This window comes from Numida meleagris, chromosome 1, assembly GCF_002078875.1.
Source record: "Numida meleagris isolate 19003 breed g44 Domestic line chromosome 1, NumMel1.0, whole genome shotgun sequence".
Lineage (NCBI taxonomy): Eukaryota > Metazoa > Chordata > Aves > Galliformes > Numididae > Numida > Numida meleagris.
The window spans coordinates 94,192,154-94,219,160 of record NC_034409.1 but is presented as its reverse complement, the minus strand read 5'-3'; the positions used below and the strand labels follow the sequence as shown (position 1 = coordinate 94,219,160).

General features: G+C 37.1%; 1 protein-coding gene and 1 long non-coding RNA gene across 10 annotated transcripts in view; one reads left to right on the top strand and one right to left on the bottom strand.

The window, feature by feature from the left end:
• The window catches only part of ROBO1 (roundabout guidance receptor 1), a 715,672-nt gene that overhangs the window by 254,916 nt on the left and 433,749 nt on the right, over positions 1 to 27,007 (bottom strand). For 8 of the 9 annotated variants that reach the window (XM_021403057.1, XM_021403047.1, XM_021403097.1 and 5 more), the window contains one exon: positions 13,571 to 13,897. In XM_021403057.1, coding sequence (XP_021258732.1) covers positions 13,571 to 13,897 — 327 coding nt within the window. Of the gene's footprint in view, positions 1 to 5,819; positions 5,840 to 13,570; positions 13,898 to 27,007 lie in introns of those variants that run through there. The other variant, XM_021403111.1, reaches the window with a different exon arrangement.
• LOC110401725 lies at positions 5,935 to 12,783 on the top strand. Its single transcript, XR_002440559.1, has 3 exons — positions 5,935 to 7,824; positions 8,942 to 9,063; positions 11,387 to 12,783. It is a non-coding gene; the product is annotated as an uncharacterized LOC110401725 (long non-coding RNA).

Sequence of the window (27,007 nt, the reverse complement as noted above, 5' to 3'; positions counted from 1 at the left end):
ACATTTACAGCAATATGAAAGTTAACGTGAAGCAGAACTAGCACTATGTTATACACAGGTACAGAACTGCTGGGACTTCCTTCAATGTTGTAACTGTGGTCAGGCTAATAAAGAACATATATAGCTTTTGAGAGACAGAATCTCTGTATTTACTTTCGTGTAACACCTTCATAGCACAAACAACTTTAATCTTCGATCAAGTTGCCTCTTTACATTTGCTTAGATAAGATTGTACTTGGTTGAGTAGAAGTCTCACGCACATCAAGCCTTTCAAATTTGGAATTAACAACTTCTCTGAATCCACTTCAAATTTTCAGTGACCTTTCTATGCACGTAGACTAAGTATTCCAGTAACAATCACACTGATGGTTCACCTTTACCTCACATCCTTATTCCTATTTTCCAGTATAACTTGCAAAAATCTTGTTTGACTGTCTGACATGACTCTGGATCCTTTTCAGCATCACTCCACTCCAGAATATGGTCCTATAATGCTAAACTTGTGAACATATGTCTTTTGTTTCTGGACATCTAATGCAGCACTTTAATGAAATAAAATATTCTTACCAAGACATTCAGTTTAAACAAGGAAAGTGGCCTTTCTCTTACTACTGTCTGTATCGAGTTTAGTCTTACTAGTTACAACTTGTGAAACTTGAAGGTAATTATTGAGTAAATCCATTCTGAGCTTCATACTTCTACTTCAGTAACTCTCTCTATGTATATTAATTGTTTTTGCATTTTCTGTGTGTGATAAAAAGAAAATGCTCACTGCTTGATTCTTTCTATAAGTCATAGTCAGATAATTCAAAGAAAAGTAAATCAGTTTTTCCACCATTAGTTTATACTGCTGTTCTGCGGACAGACTCTCCTCATGCCCATTTAATCTCTTATAAATACTGGTTTAAATCAAGTTGTTTTTTTTTTTCCATAATTGAAGTCAGGAGGAGATTAAACTTACTTTCTTCTTTCCAGTAACAAAATATTTAAATGATGACAGCATACCAAGAAAGCAAACCCAGGGACTGTGGCTGCTAATTACTGCTCCCATTTTCAATCCTCTTAACTTTGAAGCTCTCCATCTATTTCGTAACATAGAGCAGAAATATGCATGAGTTGTGATTCTCCCTGTAGAAGAGGGAAAACTAATTGACAGCCTGAAGGTTGAATCCAGTCCCTCAAGACAGTGTACTTGGCTTTCACAATGGCCTGGAGCAAGACTGTTCAACCTGTACTATGCTAAACAATTTGCTTTGCTCACAGGAGAGCAGGAAAGAAAGAAAAGGAAGTGAGTCCCACCTTGCCCAGTTTCCTAACCAGAGAGCAGATAAAACAAAACCAGGCAGAGCCAAGCTGGAAGCAGGCTGGGTCATTCACAGGGTCTGCTCCAGGGCTAAACCCGAGGAAGGATAGCTTCCTGCTGCAGTGACTCCCACTAGCAGGCTCCAGATCCAACACACAGCCTTTTAAGAGATAGCTTTGCTCAAAATTGCAGATAATTATGGCAGACCAACAGTGAGCCAGTACTCCAAAATAGAGTGAAGCCAGCATCATTCCTGTATAGGGCCAACAATATCTCCTAGTGAAGGTCATAATCTAGTAGCAGAGAGCTACACTGGATGTTCCTGGTCTGGGCATAATGCACCCTAATTCCTATGCACTATGTAGTAAAGCTAAAGGGTGACATTAGACCCTTATAGGTTTTCCCTGTGCACAGGTGAAATTAAAAACAACACTGATCTATTTCTGCAGGAGTAGCCCCAATCCAGCAGGAATACATTAAATTGAAGTTAGAAAAACAAGCATCTCTGTATCGGGTTATCTAGTGCATTCTATAGCAGCTACATACTATTCACACCTCCCTTTTACAGCTTTCCCTCTCTGGATAGCGGAGGGTTAAAACAATCACCTTGATATATTCATCTGATCCATGAGCAGCTGGGAGGAAAAAAAAACAAAAACCGGTGGCCTATAACCATAAGGAATCAGCAATTCAGGGTCTACAGAAATAAATCCATGGAAGAAAAACTGAAAATTACAGGCTAGAGAACTAAATTTATATCCCAAGCACCATCCAAAACGGATAATTGTGGAACACTTCAAAAGGACTCTGGAAGTTATTTGCAATTAGTACTAAAAATAGCAATGAAACATCTCAAATAGTCCTTAAAGCCTACTGATGAAGAGCATTCTTGTGAGCAAGAAATACAACACTGAGTTCCCAGCTCTCTCTATATTTGACAGATGTCTTTGTGACCCTCTGAGACCAATAGTTCATTTTCTCCCTGACTCAGTTTTTCTATCTACAGAACAGAAACAGTAAAACCTCCTTCCTACCCAAGTACAGGCATATTTGTTTATAAAATCCTTTAAAAACTTAATTCGATAAAAATACATGTAAAACAGATTAGTATGGACTTCTCTGGACAATCTGAAAAATAAAATATCACTAAGCAATAGTGAAATTCCTGAAACAAAGCATATGCATTGATTCTTTTTCTGTACAGGGATATTAACTAAAATTAGACAGATAATTATTTGCTTCATTCTTAGAAAATATTGTAACTCTTTCAAGTTTTAAAAAATAACAGCATTCAGCATTTTAAAAATAAGCAGTTTGCAATGTCTACTCTCCATCTTTTATGAACATCAATGAATTGGATCAGTCCATTATTAATAAATAAAGGTATAGACTTTTTTTTAATCGTATTTTACACGCAAATTCCACAATGGCAGTTTTGATTATTTAATTATCTGTTTCATTAATTATTGACAATATTTTTATACTATATCTTACTTTATTAGGAAACTTTGCCATCATATGAATTATTTTGCCAAAAATATGGTATCATGACACAAAATATTGTGTCACGTATTTATCAAAGGATGGTCCTTTCCATTGTATTTCAATTTAAGTTTATATAAAAGTGTTACATAGATAAGTTTTCAAATATATTGAAGAAAAACTGATTAATTAATCAAAAACATAATGGTCAGAAAGAGCAGTCCAGAAGACGTGACAGTTTTATAAAGTATCTTAGAAAAGTCATGTTATCAGTGGAGCCTTTCCTGTTTTAAAACTTTACTACAAACTACACCAAAGAACTAATTCCACTAATAAAAAACTGGAGCCAAGCAAATTATCTTCAGATAAAGATGTCTATGGGAGAGACCTACTAGCATCTGGTGAAAACTTTAAGAGCAGCATGTTATTCAAGGAATCTGCTTAATTATTGCCATCTTATTGCTGTGGCATCTTTAGTCCAAGTATTCTATGTACATAACCGTGGGAGAAAAAGTCATTTTTTGACATCGGAGAAAAACCTGCAGGCCTTTTAAGTTTCTATACACTCTCTATAAGTGTTAAATAAGGTTAAGATATTCAGCTAAATACAAGACTTTCAGCGGTTTACATCAGTAAGCCCTTTACTAATAGCGACTGAGAAACAGAAGCAACCAAGAATGCCCTTATATCTGGAAATGGGTAGAGAAACCAAAATGGTAACTGTGTATAAAATAGTAAATTCCTATATCTCTAGGACTTTATTTTTTGAAGAGTGTGGAAATATTAAGTGAAACCATTTTATAGTTTTAATATCATAAAAGCTCTTTAAAAGCTTTTTTTTTCACTTTGTTATGAACTTTTAGAATTGAATTGTGGCACAAATAGGTAAGACACTAAATTTCAGTCAAGACATCTAGTGTACAGCTCTTGTCAATCAATTTTGATAGCATAGAAGCACAAAGAAGCTGGATTTAGAAAGTCCACATGTGTTTAATCTTTGATTAATCAAACAAAAAAAAGCACCTCCAGACGTATTTCTTTTAATCACAGGAAAGATATCTTTTCAGCTGCTTTGCTAGCAAGAGCGAGTCAGCAGATGTCTGTCTGGTCTGAAGGGAATTTCTCCTCCTCAGGAGAAAACAGTTTAAATAGAAAAGGAACGGCCATATGCTGACTATGCACTGCTTAACAGATGACGTAGAGAAGCCTCCACTACCACAGGGAGTAGAACAGGGCAGTTTTCAAATTAAATTTCTTTCAAATTCAAAGCAATCAGCTGAAATCAATTTACATACAGGATCCAAGTCAGACAGTTCTCATCAAAACAGTTTGTAGACACAACAGTGAAAATCCGTCTCTGTCAGCAGCATGGTTTTTAAGAAAGGCTTAACTGTGCTGACAGTAAAAAATTATTTCTTCACAGTTTTAAATGCAGCTGATACCTTTCTTTTCTGAAGAATGATGATTCCAAATAATAACAACTCATTCATATGAAGTATTTGGCAAAAGTTCTATGTTCATGCACTAAAAGGTACCAACATAATGCACATTCATCTTCAAACTTAGCTCAGGAGTAGGTGTTTCAATACTTCAGGAAAACATGCTTTATAATGTAGGACTGGAAAAAAAAGCAACCAAACCGCCAATGCACAAGTATTACTAGACAACAATCTGTTTGACTTCACACTTTGTCTACATTATCATCTAGGAAATGTAAACACCAATAAGAAAAAGAAAGATAATCTTTGCTTCATTTAGTTACCTCAGTGCATCACTGGGAATAAAAACTTCAGTTTAAAGTAGAAGCTGGAGAGGATACTAGACATCTATTAATTGATAAGTGCATTTGAAAATTACCTTCGAACAGAAAATGTATGCTAACTGTAAAAAATTGAGATGACAGAAAATGATCCCAATCCATTTAATAAACTTCACCATAGATGTCCCTCTGAATCCTGCTTCAGGGTCTGTCTTTCACGGTCATGGAGCATATGGGCTTGAGACCCATCAAGGGGTACACCATTTAATACTTAGAATTCGCAGCAGAGACCGAAACAGACTGCAGTGCTAAGAACTCTAATTCATTCTTTATATAATAAGGATGTCTCCTTTAATTGATGCTTATAATTGATGTTAATTGTCTTTCACATGCTTCTAAAGAGCTACAAGGCTAACAATAAGGGCTTCCAATTATCTGCACAAAACAACCAAAATTGTAAAGCACTAAACTTACATACGTACACTATATAACCTTCAGACCATCAAAAGTTAGATATTCCCAATGTATTTTAGATAACACATCTATGATTTTCCTTAAATTATAGAGTTCAGTCAAGAATTGTTTTCTTTTTTATTACTATCAACTTCTGTGTTTTTTAAAAATCTGTACCTCCTTTATTCCTGAATGCATACGTTAACCTGCACACTGTGAATATCCAGTTCTTCTTCTTGTAAGACACATCCCTTATTTCATTCTGTCCTGCATCCAGACACCATCTCCAGATCCAGTCTTTTGTTTACAGATAAAGCACCTGATCCTGAAGAGATGACTGCAATTTAGATGGCTTTGAGAATATCACTGATTTTGTGGGAGTGCCTTCTAAATTTCTAAAATATAAAACAAAAATGTGGGAACCAAATAAAAGAAAAGATGGGTTGTACATCTCCTGTCTACGTGATCAGCAAAATGCCCTAAGTGTCTATTTCTAGTCGGACCTTCAGAGCAGCCTTTGGGAGACCACTGACATGGCAGAGCATCACCTGTGCGCACAGCCACTCCCTTGCAGAAGCTGTGCAATTGAAATAAAATAGCATTTGCAAGAAATTGTGACAGACTGGGAAGAGATGGCTATTTTCTCCTGTTAACGCTGCTTGGAAACTGCTTTCCCCTCCCAGCTGGAGAGCCCAGGGGACAGCAAGGAGTCCAGAAGGGAGCGATCTGGGGGACCGCCTAGGGAAGGGGAAGCGAGGTCTGGGTGAGGAGTGATCCCCTTCAGATACAGTTTCATTTGATCCTTGACTCAAGTGAAAATACCTGTGGCTCTGTGCAGGACCACCAACAAGGGCAGATCAGCAACGCCTGCTCAGGCTGCTGTACCAGCCGGGCCATAGGCACTGCATGGTGACGTCACCATCATGACACATGGGCACCACGGTGACATTTGGGCCTCTCCCACTGGAACCCCTCAACACTTCTGTGGGATGTCACTTGCCAGCTGGCAGGGCAAAAGGTAGCTCCCTGCAGAACTGGCTGCGAGCACAAACCACAGTCAGACTGAGACAGTAGACGTTGAAAGCGAGCTGTCTGCAGTAGGAACTTCTGTTTCTGATCCAGAGGGTCCGGCTGCATCCCCAGGCTTTCCTTCTCATCTTCCGGGCCAGGATAAAGGAACAGCTTGGGCATCAAAAATGGATGAAAAGGATGTACTAACTCATCCTGATGAGGAGGAAATCAAATGCATACCTCATGCTTCTTAGGAGGAGAGCACACACAGAGACACTACTATCTCTGCAGCCCTCACTTTTCCTGCAAAACTCTGGGTACTGCTTGAAAGTCACCAATTTAAGAACATTTGGTGGGGCCAGAATGGAAGCTGCATTGTAACTGATGAAGAAATGTTTCAGATCGAAGTACTGTAAAAGAATGGATCTTTGAGAGTCTTTGGGAAAGAAAGCATGAAAAGCTTTATTCGCCAGCTTAAAGTGTACAGATTCACAAAAAGGCAGCATGACTTCAAAACATCTCCCTTGCTTCCCGAGTTTCTGGCAGAGGAAGAGGTGTTTGCAGCTCACAGGAAGGTACATTCGTTGCTCCACACACGAACCAACTCTCATAATTTTCTAGTGGAAGAGACGGAGGGCCCAATAAAATAAGCCTTGGTAATAGAGGAGATGAGGATGACAGTAAATGTTCTGATCCTAATTTCCTCCTCTGGCTGTTTGCAGGAATTTTAGTGGTAGCATTGCTGAGGACTAGAAATGTGGGTAAAATACATTTGGGTTTTATCCACTGAGTCTGAACCCAGGGAATGGAAAGATAAATAAAATGAGGGTATGATGAGTCTATTTATTTCAATGTATCTTGCTTTGGCCAACCCAAGCTGTAAATTTAAACTGACCAATAGACATTTTAATACCCATGTTTGTCTTTCGCAAGTACAAGTTTAAGTTTTGGTACCTTGCTGTCTTTCAGTCCCAAACTGATCACAACTCTTCTCCTTTGCATTTTCAGTTACTTTGCTACTACAGCCCACACTTCAGGAAAGATCACCCAGAGCTGCTGGAACACTGCAAGCACAGAGTTGCCCAAAAGAGAAGAGCTGTGGCTGCCCCTACCCCACAGGAAGAGCTGAACGAGGGCCCCCTGAGGAGCAGCCCAGATGCCCAACCCATGGAGGGAACAACTGCTGGGCCAGACAAGAGCCTGCTGCCAGCAGACCCACAAGTGAGCACACAGACAGTGGCATCCATGGGGCCTCCACCACCCAAGCAACCCAAGAAAGCCAAAGACCAAGACCAAGCCCAAGCAGGCAGTGCTCCAACTCCTCCAGACCCTGCTGCTGCACCAGGGAGGGAAGAGTGCCAGCCTCTGGCCCCCTCCCCGCTGCCACCGAGCAGCAGTCAAACCTTGGGTGCCGCTTCAGCTCCTTCAGCTTACAACACTCTGCCCTTCATGGCACCCACTTTTACACCTGGCTCAATGTGGCAGGCATTACCCCAGCCCCCACAAGAATCAGAGCTGCAGGATCCTGGGGCTGCCCTGCATTACCTCAGCCAATGCTTTGCCATGGCCACGTTGGCAGCAGCCAAGATGACATTGCCTACCTGGGGTCCCCGGGCAGCCTCACATTGCCCAACATGCACCTGCAGCTCCCACAGAGCAGCCCCACATTGTCCAACATGCACGTGTGGCTTAGACAAAGCAGCCCCACATTGCTCCAAATGCACCTGCAGCTCTGATGGAGTAGATGCAGGAGGGCGGCCAGCACTCTAGCACGGAAGCCACTGCACATAGCAGGGACAGCAGCACCCATTTATAGGTTTGTAACTTCCTACTTCCTATCTGAAATATTTTTTTCCTGTTTGGAATTTAATTTCAACTGAAATTTTTAAAATATGTCACTATTTTACCTTTCAACCACAGAGTAGAACAGGTATGGAGATCACAGAAGACTAATTTTTCTAACTCTTAGCTAGAATTAACATAATGATTGTAATAGAAGTAAATCTAAGAATAACAACAGTCATAATGTTTAATCATTTCCCTTTGCTGCACTATAGGATTTCTGTGCACCTACTCTTCCCATCTCCTTTTATGTTAGTTAAATATTACAAATTTAAGGATGTGTTCAGAGTAGAAACAAGTATATAACATATTAATATAAAACCTGTCTATTTTATAAGGGAGATTGAAAATGACAAAATTTCCATATCATTCAATCTACATTTTATAGGTGCAAGTAAACACAACTGGGAAATCCTTTAAAAGATGGGACATTTGTAAAATATCTGCTGTTCTTATTAGGTCTAACACAATATGTGACACCATTCTAATGAAAGAAGTACATTGTTCCCTTCTCAAAATTTCATGGATAAAACATCACTACGCTTAACATAGAAAAACAGAAACTACATAGAAATACACACTAGTATCTAGAATTATGACAGGAAATTTTTAATAAGTTATTTTTTTCTTCATCCATGTTTTCTCTTTCAGTCTCAAGTCTAATTAGTAAAGCTACTTTCCCTAGAGGTGACATTTAGTGGGATTTCCTAGTGGCACTAACAAATGCCGTCAGTTCCACAGTTAGCAGGGAGTTAGTGAAGGAAACAAAATAATAGTAAAAATAAGGCTTCACACGTATTTGAAAACTAGATGGGGAACTTTAGCACATTACATTAACATCCAGTTTCCCAATTTTCTTCAGGTGAGTGTAATGGCAGAGGAAAGTAATATACCCGAACTTTTATGAAGCAGGTTTAATAATTGTTCTTGCTTTCCTCAAGGAGGGATAACTACAGTACAAAGAGCAGCACACTGATGTGCAACTTTCACCTAAGTTGCATTGACATTTCTCCTAAATGTCATTACATCTTTTGTTAAAATGTACTTTGGAGGCGGCTTATAATAATCCAAGCTTTCACTTCTCGTTCCAGCTGCAAAGTAGAAGTCAGTTTCAACGCAGTTTCTACTACTGATGTTTTAATAAGCATTAACAACAGTATTACTGTGAAACCTTTTATGCCTCAAGCAGTTCTTCTTAATGCCATGACTTGTGGTAAGCAACAGCATAGCTTCACTAATTTTCTATTTATATATTTCTATACATACTCCTTCCTTTGTCTGAGGCTTCAGGAGAAAACAAAGAAAATAACCAGAACTAACTTTTTAAACGTCTTTCTTTCATACTAAAGAACCATGAAACAATTTCATTAACCTTCTTAGAAAAGCTAGCTAGACAGCTGATAACCACTTGCTTTTCAATTTAGAAATACTTCAAACCTTTTGAAGGATCAGTTTGATGAATCACTGTCCCAAAGAAACATATTTTACATAGAACATTACAGTGCAGAAGCACTGTAAAAAAAAACAGCTTTATGAGGTTCTCCTAAAATTGAGATTAATCTTCTAACTTGAATGCCTACATACATGAGTCATTTGTTTACCAGCAAGAGACAACAGAACATAATCTGCAAATTTGTTAATTTAGCTTAGCTTAAAAGAGCAAAGTTGTACAATGTGGTGGAGAGCACCTTCACTAACATAAACTAACACCATACAGACAGAACATACTATGGCATTTTGAAAACAATACACAAAGAAATATGACTTCTCATTGTGTTAAGGATATTTCAGAACTACTGAGCAAAGATATTTGTAAAATCCAGAAATACCATTTTCCTCAAAGAGAAATACCTGGATAAAAGTATAAAAGGAAAATTTAAATACTGAAACAAGCTATAACATGTCAATAACTGAACTTGATCTTGATCAGATGCATCCATCCATCAGATAGTCTTGAAAGATTCAAGCACATGAAGCAGCTGCAGACACCTTCCCATTTGCTGATGCAAACTTCCCACTTTGTCAAAACTGCTTTTGCTTATCTGTGAAAAACGACACTTGTTTCCCAAATGTTTACACGGTAGCCAAAGCCATCTCAAGCACTTACTCTGAGGAACAAGAATAGTTCCATTTTGTGCTCTCACCTGTAAAAGTTGACATTTATAGAGAGAATTACCCAGTTTCATTTTGACAAAGACATGCCCTTTATGAAATTCTTTAGAACCTTTCACCACTGGAGAATGTGCCACTGGTAGGTAGTAATCGGAAACCAGTTACATTCCTCAAAAACAAAACATGCAGCTAATTTAAGTAAGTCTCCAGAGATCAAAAGGCTGAGTTCAGGAAGTCAAGAAGAGGGAGGGAAATGGACTTGTAACAGGGTAAATCTGTAAAGGATGACTACAGGCTATTATCTGATTATCTTATCATGCACTCTTTTTGGGCTACCATACTGATACTGCAAATTAAGTTTGAACATACACAGTGAGCTTCAACGTCAGAAATTTTGTGGGAGTAACATTTCAAATGAAGATGAAAACAATTAACTATCAAAAGAAAAATCCCCAAACTAAGTAGAAGTTACATCTCTTGTAATTTAGCTTCTTGCTGAGTTCCTGTTTTCTCAAATTTAGATTGTTTCCACGTACGAGGCACTTAAGATCTAAATTACACAGAAAATGTAGTATCAAATTACAAAGCTATTTTTCACATGTTGTTTAACTTAAAATAGCCTTACTAGTCTACAAAGTGTATGAGACACTTTAATTCTTGAAACATCTAGTGGCTACCTTTTTGATTAGGGAAAGTTACAGTCCCTGTAAAGTAATCAAAGATAATGTAGTCCATTAAGGTTCAAGCACTCGTTGGCTAGGTTTAAGAACGCTGTATCAGCCAGAGGATCATCTTGGTTTTAAGGCATTTTTAGAAGTTTGTGGTGCAGAGACTGCTTCAAGGAAATATCCACAATAAAGCTGGAAAAATGATAATAATAATAAAACAAAAGCACCAAACATTATTGAGAGGATATAACAAATCCACAATGCCATGAGTAGATACCCACAGTCTTCAAGCATTTTACGAAGGCCACAAGAGGCAGAGATTGAATTAAGTAAGCCTTTTCCTTATTCAGTTTGCTGATATTATACATGTTATTTAGGTCTTGTTCAATATTATTCCTTACTGGTTACGCTATCATGACTGAGATATGCATCAGTGAAAGAAAAAGCTGCATGCTTTGGATTAAATGATGCTCACACCTCAGTCGAGTCACCAGTGGAAAAGTGATGAACAGAAAAGGACAAAGCAGAGGGAAAACATTCTTCTCTCTACTAGGATTTACTGAGGATTTCAGTCTCTCCTCCACTGTAGCTATCCCATCTAAAGCTTTTTAGTTGTTTTTGTTCTTGTTGTTGGTTGGTTTTAAAGTACTTAACATACACATATACTTAAGTTGATAAGAAATGTTTTAATATTTTATATTTTTTTGAATTTTTGGTATATGAGATCTCTCAACATGTCTTTTCTTTTAACCGCAGACTCCATGCACAGTGTACTTACAGAATGTGTTCAGCTTATAACACAGTCCACAGAGAGAATTCATTTCTCATCTGAAAGATGAGCATTGGAACTGCTTCTAAAATAAGCTGAATGAAGAGAGAATGGATACGAAAAACTGCAGTACTATCCTAAATCTTAAGTTAAATCCACGCATTCACAGAACGGTGAAGAAACATCATCTAATTGAAGTTGTTACTCTAAGAGGTGATGGAAGCAAGTGGCACGCTAAATTCCCTATCACATTATAAAACATTATTAGGTGGTGTGGACAGGGGTTGCTTCTTCCAGTGACAGCTAGAAGTTAAAGCACGTACAAAACTTCTATTTCCTACATTTCAAAAGTTTTTTTGGTTAAACTTCAAGCACCAGAAGTAACAAAACAAGTAATCCAAATGACTTTCTGTATCTTGTAAATGGAAATGCAATTTTAATCTGTAAACATACAGAAATTAAATTATAATCTAAGTATTTCAAAACTGCAAATGTATGCATATATGATTACATGCACAGAATTGTAAGTGCTGTTATGCTCAAAATAGGTGCACTCTTAAAAAACCTTCTTTTCATAACTGTATTTTACATTAAGATCTTGTAAGAAAGACCGTAGCTGTAACCATATGAAGATGACCTACGTCAGCATTTACAAACTCATCTAACAATTACAGAACAGTTGAGTTGATATATGCAATAGAGTATCAGCTACTAAGTGTACCTCATGAAAGATGCAGAAACAGTAAATACATTTCAAACATTACTTTAAGAGACACTGCAAACCCAACAACTTACTGCATGGACAGAACACTTTTTTAAGATTCTACAAGCAGTGCTACAAAGTAAATAACAGCATGCAGATAACATCAGGATCTTTTAAACATGGACACCCACTAAAAAAAACTACACCTACACAACACTGTATATAGCATTTGTGAGTAACTGATCAACAGATTGTTTAAAGAGATTATACATTTGCTGGATAAACATACTTCCAATTAGCGAAGCACCAATTACTTTTATCACTAGAAGTGGTAACAAGGAAACAACATGGTCATAGATCTTAATCATGTACGTTTAGTGTTCTACATGCAATGCTTGAGATCCTTTTGATACAAGCACTACAAAAGTACTCTGCAAACGAGGACAAGTATAGGTACAGGGCTCAAATAAATGCACTTCACAATCACTTACTCTGTCTTCAGTAGGAGCTACGAAAATCTAGCCATTCTGAGAAATCTTTTTTTCTGAAGTCATAAAGCAAGACCAGTATCAACTTAACTTGCCCACAAGGTGAAGGATAGCTCTGATCAGGCTCCTAATATGAGTCATTTAGTCAACAGAGAGGTCAGTATTTTCAAAGAGAGATTCACCCAGTTTGGAGCTGTCTCTTCAACACAGCACCAGAAGAACTGCAATAGATCAGTTGCTTTTGTAAGTTTCCTCTGTAAAGAGAGATAACTAACTTTTCAATTGGAAGGCTTTCTTTCATACTTAAATAGCACAAAACTGACATTTTTTTTGACGTACACACAACCCTCCACAAGGCTTGCTCAAAACTCTTTCATGTACACTTCTCTTCCTCTAAAACAAGGAGAGGTTAAAGAGTATACAGGAAGAGATAAGCATTACAAAGTGATGTGAACACACTTGACTGTTCCTTCCTTTGGCCACATACTTAAAAGTAAAGAGATAATTTGTAGGCCACTTCTTTTAGAGAAAAAAAAAGAAGGTCATTTCTGTGTTTCTAAATACACCCACTTTTTTTCCTAGCATTTATTTGTAAAAGAACAATTCCAAATGTACCCCATTAAATAAAATCCTGGCTGTCTTACCTCCTAACAAATAATATGCTTTTCATGCATATTTAGAGAGAAAAAAACATCTGTAAATTGAAACTAATTATACAAAATCCAATAAACATCAAATAATCACAATTCAGTAGAAGCACAAAATACATATTTCAGAACACACAAATATCCAAATTTATAGTGACATGACTATTTTCTTAACTCCATATTAATACGCGTATCATGAAAAAAATGAACTGTACATTTAGCTAAGCCAATGACTCAGAGGTAGACCACATCTACTTTTTTTTTTTCCAAATCTTCAACTAACATTACAACAAGGGACTGTTACTGAAAAGTGAAAAAAAGAATTGTACTTACTTGCCACCTCCAGCGATGCATTGTGACTTACAGCTTCCCCAAGGTAATTCCTTGCCACGCAGACATAGACCCCTTCATCTGGCCTACTCTTGCGTCCATGAACAATGCGTAAAAAAAATAAAGATCCGCTGGGCAGCAGCATTCGATGAGAGCGAGGATCATCCTTGTCAGTTTCCACTCTTTCCCCACCTTTATACCACTCAATGGTTGGTGTTGGCCTTCCTTCAGCTTTGCAGTTTAAAGTTGCTGGTTCTCCTTTTGAAACAATTAAATCAGACGGGTGTTCAACAATCCGAGGTGGGAAATCTTCTTGCCGAAGACGGGAGCCTGCAACATAAAAATGTGCAGATTTCTTTTCAGATTTTTGCCAGGCTGTCACAAGTGTTTTGCAATATAACTGCATAAGAAATATCCTCCAGTTTAGGATTTAGTAAGAACAGCCACTAACATCTTTTTGAAGTAGAAAAGGAGGTTCCTTATTTTATTTTATTGCATGCAAGGTTCTCTTCCTAAGTGAATAAACTAGAAATGTTTTTCCAAAAGGTGACTTATATTAAGGAACTAAACCTGCCATGTTCCTAAATCATATATGTGAATATAACAATACAGAAATTGATGCAAATTTATACATATAAGCATATGAATAAATGCAATTATGAAAATTCTACAGATACTCTGAAGTCATCAGGACATCTGCAAAACTACTCTAATTTATTACACAAAGTCATGACCAATCTCATTCAACCTTCCGTAAAGTCTGTCAGTTCATACAATGTCTGTGGGGTAAGCCTAATACCTCCAGTCACTTTATTCTGCTTGTACTATCGGTTCTTTTCAGTGACTTCTTAAGCAGTACCACAGATGTAGAAACTCATGGAACATCCAGGTACATCTTACAGTTATGTCAGGGAAAACTAGAGCTACTTCTTATATTTTATGTTTTAACTGTCTTGATTAGCCATTATCCAAATTGCAATTCCAAGGCAACATGCGACAAAAGTATTAGGGATAAAAGAAAATTTACAGCAAATTAGGTACTCTTCTAGAAAGGCATTAAAACTCAAACAAATTCAGACTGTGAGCTCACAGTAGCACAGAAGTACTATGATACCCTGGATAGATAAATGCTGCACAAAAATACTACAACAAGCTGGGTGTCCAAGAACTCAAAATTAGGTACAGGCGGCTATCTAAACTTCTGTGGGTTTAAATTATTGCTTCTATTTCAAATTACTATTTTCCTCCTTATTTCTCTCTTTCTTTATGTACAACTTCACAAGGGTCAAAATTAGTCTCTTAAGTAATTCCTGTTTATTAAAATTTTAGATGCCAAAATTCTTCATTAGCATTAATAGTGTGCGTTTGAAAAGCTATGAAGAACCAGAAAAACGTAAGAGATCTATTCACTTCAGGTCAGAAGAACTCAAATTAGTTTTGAAAGGGGAGAAGACAAGGACAGGAAAGTCTCAGAGAGAGATCTGTTTTCTATATAATATATAGCATAAATATTATATAGTATATAAAGATGTATATATCTATAGGTTGCTCTGAAAGTAATGCCTCCTATTTATTTCCACTGAAACTAAAACAGATAGAAAGAGCACAATAATACTAGTTAATAGAGCAAATTATCAGCTACAAAACATTTTCTCAGAGTCACCACCATTAGCTAAGCATTTTCACTAGCAATGAACAAGAGCCTGTGTGCTGCACGCATAAAAATGACCAGTGGAGGTGACCCATTGCCACTGACACCACTGTGTGTTTGTATTATATATGTAAAATATAAGTGGCAAAAATTGTGAAATACACAATTTTATATAAAAGTTTATTTCACCTTAATTTTGCCCAAAGATAAGCAATGCAAATAAAACGTTACATTAATGCTGGAACCAACCACACCATCCCAAAATCGACGGTTACTATGGCTTGACTACTCTAAAGTATGCCTACATTCCTCTCTACGCAGCAAAACGAGAGATTTATATGAACATTACTATCATTAAGTATGAAATAACTCAAGTAGCAATAAAAGCTACTCTTTAGTTCTCTTACAATTAGTATAGTATTTAGTGTTCTTAAATAAGGTACCTTATCACTCATTTAACTTTATGATTTCTGTTCAGATATTTGAAATATTGCAAAATGCTGCTTTAAGCAAACCTAAATATTGTACAAATACTATCACCCACAACAAGTATGTGAGAAAGGTAGATGGGCAGATAGAACAGAAGCCAGGAGACTCCTGAATATATTAGCTGGCTTCACAGAACTGTAAAGAAACGAACAGATCCTGAGCTGCACCTTCTAACAGTGAGGGCACAGGCCAAACTCAATGAGAGCTGTTAGTACAAGCAAATAAAACTGTACCAACCAGCATCGATCTCCTGCAATAGCCAAACATCTGTAATATAATTCTGGTTTCCCAGAAAGCACATCTCATTCATTGCAAACTGTGTGTTTGTGTCTCCTTTCATACAGCTTTTGCGAAGAACCCCTCATAAACTTCAACTGTCATATGGTAACAAAACATATGGTAACTGTCATATGGCCGAGACGGGGATAAAAACTTCATTTTGATTATATTTTTACTTCTTATGTACCTTACAAGGAAGGAGGCAGAAAAAGAGGATTAGAAAGTCAAAACCAAAGTGTAGTAAAATGCTTAAAGATAGTTAAGAATGGTTTCAAAAGCCAAAGTCTGCGTACGTGATAATACATATCATAGGTTTGTGTTTGTACAGATAGCCAACCAGCAGGCAACACAGTACAAGCCTTGTATTGTTTCTGTCAGCCAGGCCCAGACTGCAAACAAATGAAATACCATTTTCATATACTGTATGTATACTTCTATGCTAACATTCAAGTCACCGTACGCTAACTGAAAGTACTGTATAGAAGGAAGACTTAAAGACTGACCTCTAAACTTGCTTGAAAATTGGACTTGGGACTCATGAGTGGGAAACAGTGCTAATATAAGGTCAGGTTCTCAGGAAACTCCAGGAATGATCATACATTTTTGATATTTCTGTGGTAGATAGTATTAGATGAGTTAAAATGACAGAAACAGTCCCTTTTTATTTATTTTAAATTGTCATTTTTATAAAGTAATCCTCTAGAGAAAATTAAAAGACTTGGTTGAAGCATAAAGGGGCAAAAATTTGTATGAGTAATTGACTGGCACATAGCAAGCATCAACCACAGATTTAGTGGCAACTGCTACAACCAAGTTATAATCTTTCCACATATCTATATGTTCTTATTTAAAACAAAATTACTTTATTTCCATTTAGCCTATTTAAGCTGCATTTATGCTTTACAGAGGGGTAGCAGCTTCAATTACCAGTCATGCAGTGGGCACTAATCCTGTAATTTTCCTGTAAAAAACCCATCCCAAAGGGATATTTAGTTTTTAAAAAAGTAATAATCAAAACAGAAGACCTATTACACAATGGATCTGCCATTAAATATACAACAGAGCTGCTTCTTCCCTGCCCTAAAAGATGACAGCACTGTGCCATAGGAACTACCCAACTTGTGCTCTCTGCTTTCCTTCTTATTCAAGTCTTTCATAAAAAGTCAACAGGATGCCACCAATTAAAGTATGCTATACTACACTAATTATTTCATGATGCTACTTAAAAGAACATTTATATGAAATCACGTTTCCAGTTTCTTAGTCTGTGCCACAACTATTTTACAAGAATTCAAACACTGAAATACATAGGCATGAAGGTTCAAAGAAGGCTAGCATTAGACGAATGCTAAATTTGCAAAGGCAAGAACTGTGTTTCTCCTTGCCTTAAAACTTCTTATTGGTACAATATACAAAGCATTGAAAAATAGCAGGGAATACGTATTTGAATAGGAAAGCTGCTGACTGGGAGAACAAATGTGCTGCTGGTCCCCTGTGAGGGAGGAAAGAGGAAGGCCCCATTCACGTCCCATTTCACAGCTACAACACTTAATGCTGACCTTAAGAACACTTGATCTCCATTCCATTCTTTTACTGAACTGCTTTATATCACAACATAAAATCTGAGTTACAAAATATATTAATTAAACACTAATAAACAAAGCTACAGCTTTAAAATTAATGCTAGCTAGTTCTTGCAAATAATTATGCTTCATAAGGTTATCAGTAAACCCAATTTACCTGCACTTCCATTCCACGTAACTTAATCTCTTTCAGAAACTTCTCAGAAATTGGAATTTTTCTGTGGTTTTGTTTATACTGATTGGGAAGATGTTCTGTAGTTGCTCAAGCAATCAGAAATCTCTCTCTGCTTCTCAGGTTAAATATACCCACAGGCAGCGCATATAACTCATACATAAATTCTGACATAGACATTGTCAAACCATAAATGGTTAAGAAGCAGAGGGACTTAAAATGTTGTTTCAAGAGCAAACTACAAAGCACTGAGATACCATGTCACAGAAGAGAACTAACTAAAGAAGAATCAAAGTATTTTTCTTGAAGAGGCTTTTCTACACAGACACACAACAAGCCACAGAGACCTTTATCGCTCTTTGCAACTACCTGAATGGAGGTTGCAGTGAGGTGGGGGTCAGCCTCATTTACTTACTACCCAGGTAGTAAGTAATATGGCGAGAAGCAACAGCTTTAAATTGCACCAGGAGAGGTTCAGGTTTTTTTTCTTCTCAGAAAAAAAAGTGGTGAAGCATTGGAACAGTTTGCCCAGGGAGCTGTGGAGTAACCATCCCTGGATGTGTTCAAGAAATGAGTGGATATGATACTTAGGGACATGGTTAGCGGGCATGGTGGTGATGGGCTGATGGTTGGACTAGATCATCTTAGTAGTCCCTTCCAACCTTAATGATTTTAGGAAATCTAACCTATCGAGTTTACTTGTTCTCACAGACAGCAGATCAATCTCAAGGAAAGAAAAAGAGGACAAAAAGCCCACTGAGATGTTCACTTGCTTTCTCTCTTACTTCTATGACTGAAGAACTCCATTTGTCTCTCCTATTTTTAGAATATTTTTACTCTTTATATACCACCCTAGTCCAGTCTAAATAGAACATCTGTTTTCCCAAACTTGGCAGCTTGCAATACTGCATTTCAAAAAGCAAGTATTTTGGAATTTCCTTTACAGATGTTGCAATCTTCTACCCATAACCAAAGGCATGGAATAATTAAGGAAGCGTGCCTATATCTTCAGATTTTCCCAAAATATTCAGCAAAGCGAAGAAATTTCACTTTTGAATTCTACTTTGGCACAAAGCACAAGAGCCAAAACTGCATTGAACTGGTATTTCTGAAACACTCCAATATGAGAATAGAGTTGCATCACTCTGAACTCACAAAGTAGCTCTTTGCACAGTTATGAAGAGTTTTATTTACAACAGCTGTTGATCCTTAACAACTGAGTAGTGAACTTCTAGTTTGGGGAAAAAAATGCAAGTTATGCTTCATACCTAAATCCTGCTGTAACTTTGCACAGTTGTGTCTGTGCACATTTCCAAATATGCTTTAAAATGATGCCACCTTTATGAACAAAAGATTGCAGAGTGAGGTGTTACACTGCTGCAAATGAGCTGATATTTGTATCCTAAAGAGAAAAATGAATGGCTGGAACGTAACAGCATTGTTGCATCAGTAGATCAATGCCCACCCAGGTATATAAGTTTATTGAAATGCATTTTAAGGCGTGTTTAATGCTTCCAAATATTGAGTTGGGAACAGGTCCAGATCTCTCCAATATCTGAGATACTATAAAAAGTGACAAGCAAGGTTTTCAGTTCAGATCAGCAGAAGTTGAAATTCCCCAATTCATTCCCCGTGAAGAAAAACATCTTCTCTTCTTTTTCTTAGTACACAATTGAAAACAGAAGAACAAGAAAAGCACTGGGCACTATCACCCCCACTATGAAATTATTGTGATGTTCCCCAAAAAGAGTTTGCTGTCAGTGTTTTCTTGTTTTTGTTTGTTTGTTCTCATTTTCCAGCTTACACCTCTATGCCAAGGAATCCTTTTGTTTTTGTCCTTTAGTTGACATTGGAGTCTCTGCTCCTAAAATGAAATGATAAGTAAATCTTCCATCATTGTTTCCGTTACTAGGATGTATTTCTAAGTTAAAAAAAAAAGATGCACTTTAAATATGAAGAGTTTATAAAACCTTAAAAGACATTTTGTGGGCAGTGGCTTTTAAACTTAGTTGCAAGCACTCACAAAACATTTTTCTGCTTTGAAAGATAACCTTAAAGTGTATTATGTTGCTAACACACTATGAATTATATATTACATTTCTGTCTTGTCTATGACACTATCAGGAGATGTCAGAAGCCTGTAATTTACTGCACATTTACAGTTGGAAAAAAACCTAGAATAACCGCAAAGAGCCTAGAGTTTTAAGCTCTGTCTCTTTCCCCAGGCAAGAGATTGCATGGGAGCAGTACCAAAAAATGCCTCAGATCCAGACTGATCTAGTGTCCAGCTCTTGTACAGCAAGAAGATGTAACATATGCACAGCTTTAGACATAAAATTTACGTGATACTTTTGTATATAGGTTGCTCCAAAAGTAGTGCCTCCTGTTTATTTCCATGGAAACTACAACAGATACAAAGAGAACAATAATACTACCTGATAAAGAAAATTCTCAGCTACAAAATACTATTTGTCAACACAGTCATCACCATTAGATATGCATTTTTGCCAGCAATGAAGAGCCTGCATGCTGTGCTCATACAAGCCTGACCAGCAGAGGTGATCCACTGCTTCACAGCTGCTATGCCCCTCTGCTATCACCTGTCACACAGCAACAAAATGTAACAGAATATAGGTGGGGAGGTGCAACCTCTACTGCCACATCACCACCATCTGCCTCTAACATCGCATGTCAACATAATAAAGTATGAGGCATTACTGACAGAGCAGCCCTTAAATTAGAGAACTGCATAGGAGATAGCTAAATTATTAAAGCAATAAGCTAAACAATCAAGGGAGAAAAACAAAAGCAACATATTATGTTGTTTCAAATGCTTTGTTTCTGTTCTTTATTCTGCAATAACTCAGGACATAAATGATTAGGTCAAGAGATGCTATAAGCTTTTAGTCAGAAAGTCTTTTGAAATGATGATGGCATCTCAGAGCTATCCAAATATTCTGTCTGGTAGAATGAAACAAATATTGGCAGATACTGTATTGCACATATACTAATACGAATTTTGCTTTAATCAAGGAAGTTATATTTCCCAGGAAATGCTAAATCAGCCTAGCTCTCATTTTTAAAAAGAAACTGGAAACGATAACTCTAAGAACCATGCTTTAGTTTCTTAATCCAAAATTAAATATGACTCTTTAAAATTGCTTTTGGAGAAACTGAATTTGAAACTGTTTTCAAGAGGCACAGCTGTATAGAGAACTTTCATCACATAAACACATGCTACTGGTTTACCCAGCAGTTAGCATAAATAAGTCATTACGTGGTTATTCATTAAATGTAGCTAGAATATAAATTTTAAGTAACAACATTTATACTGAGCTGCGATATTACAAGAGACATTTGCATAAAACCTCAGGCAGTAGGTGATGTTCCCAGTGTAAGTGTTAAGTTTTATTTCCTTCCCTCAGTCCTGCTCTCCAGAAAGATATTTATCCCATCTGACTTTTGTGGATACTGGAGTCTGAGATAGCAGTATCTAGAGCGCTGACTTTTGAAACCAACCCTCATTCAATGAAAATTAAATTATCCCACATCTAACTGGTTACTTGGGAATAGTACTCTCCCTTAAAGATTAATAAAATTACAGGAGTATTTTTATTAACATTGCAAATTAACTGTGACACAGTGAGCAACCACACTATATTTCACAAACAAATACAAAGCTAATGAAGCTTACTTCATCAGACATTCTTCCTTTGAAATGGTTGCAGTTATGCTGGAAGAGACTTCTGGCACTGGAATAATGCACAGAAGAAGAGCACAACAGACAGAGATGGATCTGAAGGCAAGGTCATCTTTGGAGCTTGGGATGTGAAAGTCTGAAAATGACCAACTGCTGGAGGTGATTCATAATAAACTGCAGGATGAGTAAAGCAATGAAGTCAGGCAGGTACAGAGAACACAGAGAAGACTGCAATATTGCTAGAGCTATGACCCTGGAATTGCAGTCAAGAGTATAAAGGGATGGCTTAGGAAGAAGAAGAGGCAATGGAAACAGAGGATTAGGAAAAGACCATGTATATCAGGTGTACTGAAGTAATTGCAGGACCACTAGGGAATCAGACATTGGCAGCATATTTTGAAGGGATGGAATTTGATGGTAATTGGATAATTCTAAGCTGTGATGTTGGAACTGATCACCAGTGAAACGGAGGACCTGGGACTTCACAGGAAAGTACAAGACAGCTCAGAGCAAACCTTGCTGTGCATTTCTTCCCTAATATCTCACTTCCTTACAAAAGTGGGTTCAAGAGCTCGTATCTGCTGGCAGCTTCACTGACATATCTGAAAGGGAAAATCAACCATAGGAAGTGAGAAGGTGCGGTGACAAAGACTGGCATGAGTCACGCAAGCAATATTACTGCCAGTGCTTTCTTTTCTATTGAGTAAGATTAATACCAAAGAAGAGACCATCAGACTCTCCTCCTGTCCATCTTCAATCCTTGTCTTCCATTGTTATATTCCATACAGTAGAAGCATCTCATGGCTTGTGAATCACTAATTTATAATTTGGAACAGGAAAACAGAACTGGAGAAAAACAATGACAAGTCAACAAAATGAAAGGAGAGTTCTTAGCTGCAGTGAAGGAACCAAGCGAACTGCTAAAAGTATAAATGCCTAGGATTTGCAATTATATAGACAGAAAAGCTTTTGATGCAGAACTTAAATTAGACTGGAGAGTCTCTTAGGAGAGTCAGGTGACTTCTGCTGTTCAAAAGTAAAAAGGAACTGAAAATGACGAGAAAAGAAAAAAGTGAATGGCTAGAGGAGTAAGAGATCTACTAGCAATAAGCAATTCTACAGTGGAATTAGAAACTCCAGTTCAGCCAGAACGGAAGAATTTCACATGGATGACACATTTCAGGTTGTTTAAAATGGCCCCTATTTGGATAGAAATATGTATTGGCAATCTGAGAGCTACTGGCAGAGATAATGGCACGAGCTGCAATTTTGGTCCTGAATTCATCAGCTAAGGAGGGCTAACCACAACGGCATTTAAGAACCCTAAAACTGAGATGACACAGATTTACAGGCTATTAGCACTGCAAAGTATTAAAAACTACACAGCAGTAACTAAAAGAAAGTACTAGGGCTGCTCTGAAAGTAATGCCTCCCATGTTCTTATGTTGGCCCACGACATCAGAGGTGGATGTTGGTGGTTTGGCGGTAGAGGTTGAACCTTCCCACCAATATTCCATTACATTTTGCTGCCATGTGACAGATGGCAGCAGAGGCGGTCTGACAAAATGGTGTCTGATATGGAAGTGCAGATGAAGCAAAGGTGCATCACTGAATCCCTCCATGTGGAAAAACCACCACCCATCAACATTCACTGACGCTTACTGAATGTTTCTGGCGACCAAAAAGTAGATGCGAGCACAGTGAGGCAGTAGGTGGTGTGTTTCAGCAGTGGTGACAGGGGGCCACCTCAGCTTGCGCAGACTTTTACAGGACAGCATGCAGGATTTGGTTTATTGTTCACAAAAATGCACAGCTAATGGTGGTGACTGCTGAAAACAAGTGGTCTGTAGCTAAGAATTTTATCAAATAGTATTGTTGTGCTGCTTGCAACTCTTGTTGTTTCCGTGGAAATAAATAGGAGGCATTACTTTCAGAGTGACCTATGTATTTCAGAGGGATTGTCCACACACTGTTTTGGACTTACACCTTCCACATTTGACAATATTTCCAATTTCAGATCCAAGGTGAGACTATCTGATCTTACTGAGCTGTATTATCAAATGTTTAAGAGATGCAGAGGAAAGGGAGAAAGGATCCTAATTTCCTCAGGATTACACAAAATTCAAAGCAACAGCAAGCCTCAATAAAGCCCTGTGTTTTCTCTTCTGAGCTGTATCAGGCAACATGCTTCAACTCGGAGATAACAGAAGTGTAGTATTATAACCATCAACAGCAGTCCTAAGCTTATGCCTGTACCAATCTCATATAATTGACATTAAATTTATTTTAAAAACAAGAATAAATGGAGAAACATAGGAATTCAAAATACCTCACCAAACTCCTGCTTTTAAACACAATTATGGATGTGTTTTATCTGCAAGGGTGAATGAAATACCAGAACTACCCTCAGGAATTCAAATGTTAGGTATTTGTACGAGAGTATGTCGGCTCAGGAATAAATTTGAAGCTAATACTCTAATTAGTTAGTTAATGCTAATAATTTAGGGGAGATTAACAACAGAATAAAAAGAATCATAATAGAAGTGAGGTAACTTAGCTACTTTATAGCTATTATTTTAATGTGTTAAACATATAGATTGAGACAAATTTATGTCACTCCAATTAAGTCAATCTGACTTGCTGTAAAACATTACTTTTGAACAATTACAAAAATGCCAAGCATTTATGAGTCGCTCCTGCAATAACATGCTACTACCATGTTTTAGTTGCATAAGGAAAAATGGAAATTTAAATTCAAATAAAAAACTACTTAAAAATGAGTTTAAAATACATAAAATGTGCAGATCAGTTCCAAAGTATTTTATGCTTATGGAAAATGAATAATATACACCAAATCAAATAGCCACATATTTAAAAACTCTATCCACATCTACTTTCCCCAACTTATTTTATTCAAACATAAAGCTAAGTGTCAATCATGAAAGACAGCATGCCCTCAGTGGAAAACAATACATTTGTTCTCTTGTAAGAAGAAAAAAAATGACCTCTGATCCCACAGGTTTAGAATGAAACATCTGCTGAACTGGTAAGAACACAGGTAAGGGAACTGGAATGCAGGGCTGGACAACAAAGTCTCAGTGACTCAGTGAGAGATGATTCTGTCTGGAGCAATAAACTAGTACTAATACAGTATTTTCAAAATACACCTTGGGTATATTCTACCTTTCCCATATAGATGTGGTTCAGTCACATACTCTACAAAATATATCTCACACTATTTGTCTGAGAAAGCCAAGAGTTTCTTGGCATAGTAATCAACAGCACATCACAGCTCAGTGATTTAAAAATCTCCTTCTACTGCTATCTTCCACAAAAACAAAGCTCTGTCAAAACAGCAAACATTACCTTCCACTAAAAATAAACTTCCACATATCAATGGTGTCAAAACCATCTTTTTCAGAGCAACTGTGTAACCTTTTCTCTTCAACTATAAGATGTCTGAATTTCACATTACTCAAACCAGTTGCTTCACTGGCTTTTTAAAGATTTCATTGGTTTCGAATTTAAATTGAAGAATAGTGATCTCTTCTTCTACAACTGCTTCTAGTCCTTCATATAAACCATAACTTCATAATTCTCACATTACATCCTACTGTTGATGAACTGCATTGCATAGAAAACAACGGCCCAGGACTTTCTTAAACGTACAGTAGTACAGGCCCAGAAAACTACCACTCAATAATTGTTTCTTCTCTGAGGGATGAAGAGCTAATGCTACCATTAACATCTATTTCTGAATTCCCATTCCAGAGTACAGTCGATGAACATACAGTGAAAAATCATTACAAATTTTCACCATCATTGCTGCCACTCCTATACAATCCCAACTGGATTTTAGTTCTGGTCACAGTGGAAAAATGGCACTACGGCTTGCAAACTACCATACTGAAGACCCGAGTATCATTCAGTGGCCACTGCAAAGTTTCCAAAAACAGGGCCTTGAAAAATTCAGGCTTGCTTACTTACTCTTACAAAAGCTCTTACTCTTTCATAAACTTTCAGTCATCTGAAGTTCTCATACTTTGACCTTTGAATCAGGTTACAGGCAAAATTCTCTGGAAAGATCATAACCAAAAACAGAGCTACACAGGAAATTGCCCAGCTCCATATACTTTAACCAGTGCACACAGTCAAATTTCTTAATTATCCAATAATACAAAGATGCGTACAGATGAAAAACTGGCTCACTGTAAGTAACAGCTATGTTAAAGTGATCGTGGTAGAAAAACATGGTCTTTTTATACAGCAGAAAGCACAAACAAGGAGCTCAATGGAACTTCTATGTTATCTTACAGCTAAGTATTTCAGCCAATGAGCTAACTGTTAGACATAGAAAAGAAGGAAGGCAAGGGCTGGCCATATTACATGCTACAAAAGGCACTGCCCCAGCCACAGTTTGATCTATACCCAGTAAAGTTTCCCAATACAGGTAGACAGGAGAACAGTGCAAAGAACCATCACTTTAACATTACAGCTTCAGGAAGATTGCTGAATACTCCCTCCAGCTTTCCCAACATAGCCACGTACCCTCTTGATAAGATTCTACCATATATACACAGATACAGATAGATAAACAGTGCAAGTAGGCATAAACACACAGAAAAAGCATTGCTATCTCAAAAAACAACAGACTCTGTGAATGAAGAAAAAACTCAAAGGCAACTGTTTCAAAACAAATCTAATTTTCAAAGCACTAACTGTAGACACTAACTTCAGTTTCAAGCATGAAAATTATATTTAATCTCTCTATACAGAATTAACAGGAGCAAAAAATGATAGACATACTCTAAAAAGTTGTCACCAGTAAAAGAGATGGTGAAAGGAAACATTAACAGACTATCTGAAGAATTCGCTGTTCAGGAAAAATCTGTAGCTAATAGTCTAAGTGTTCAACAGCCTGACAGGTATTTAAACATCTAAAACAGAGCTTTTGAGATGTCCTATTTGATAGGCAGACTCAAGGAAGATGTTTAAACAGCACCAGTATTCAGTGAGTTATTAACTTCTTCAAAAAAAAGTATCGAACCACAATTTTAAGCATAACTGTCTGGAGTAATTTATACTTTTAGAAAACAAAATATTTGAAATGTCCTTTTAAAGGATTAGTAACAAATCCCTAGAGGCATGCAGCCCACCTCAGACAATTTTCAACCTTAAAGGCAAATCCTGACATAACCAGAACATTAATGAAGGTATTCCTTATAGCTTCCATGGTAAGCTTAAATGGGAGAAATTTACAGATAAATAAAAAATGCTGTTGACTATGCCTACTGAAGCTTATAGTGTAATGAAAAAAAGATTAAAGAAGGATGGCAGGCCATGGTTGTTGAGGATGAAATTTAAAGAGTGAAGAACATTTTAACAGTATGAGAAAAAGTTAGAAAAAATAGTTTTTTGATCAAAAGCAAGAAGTCAGGAGTGCAATTCTATCTGGACATTTTAAATTGCTCTTAAAAGCTAGCATAACAACTTGCCTGTGAATTACTATTATTAAAGGTTTGTTTGAAGAGTTTAGAGTGGCGAAGGAGAAACTGATCAACATTTA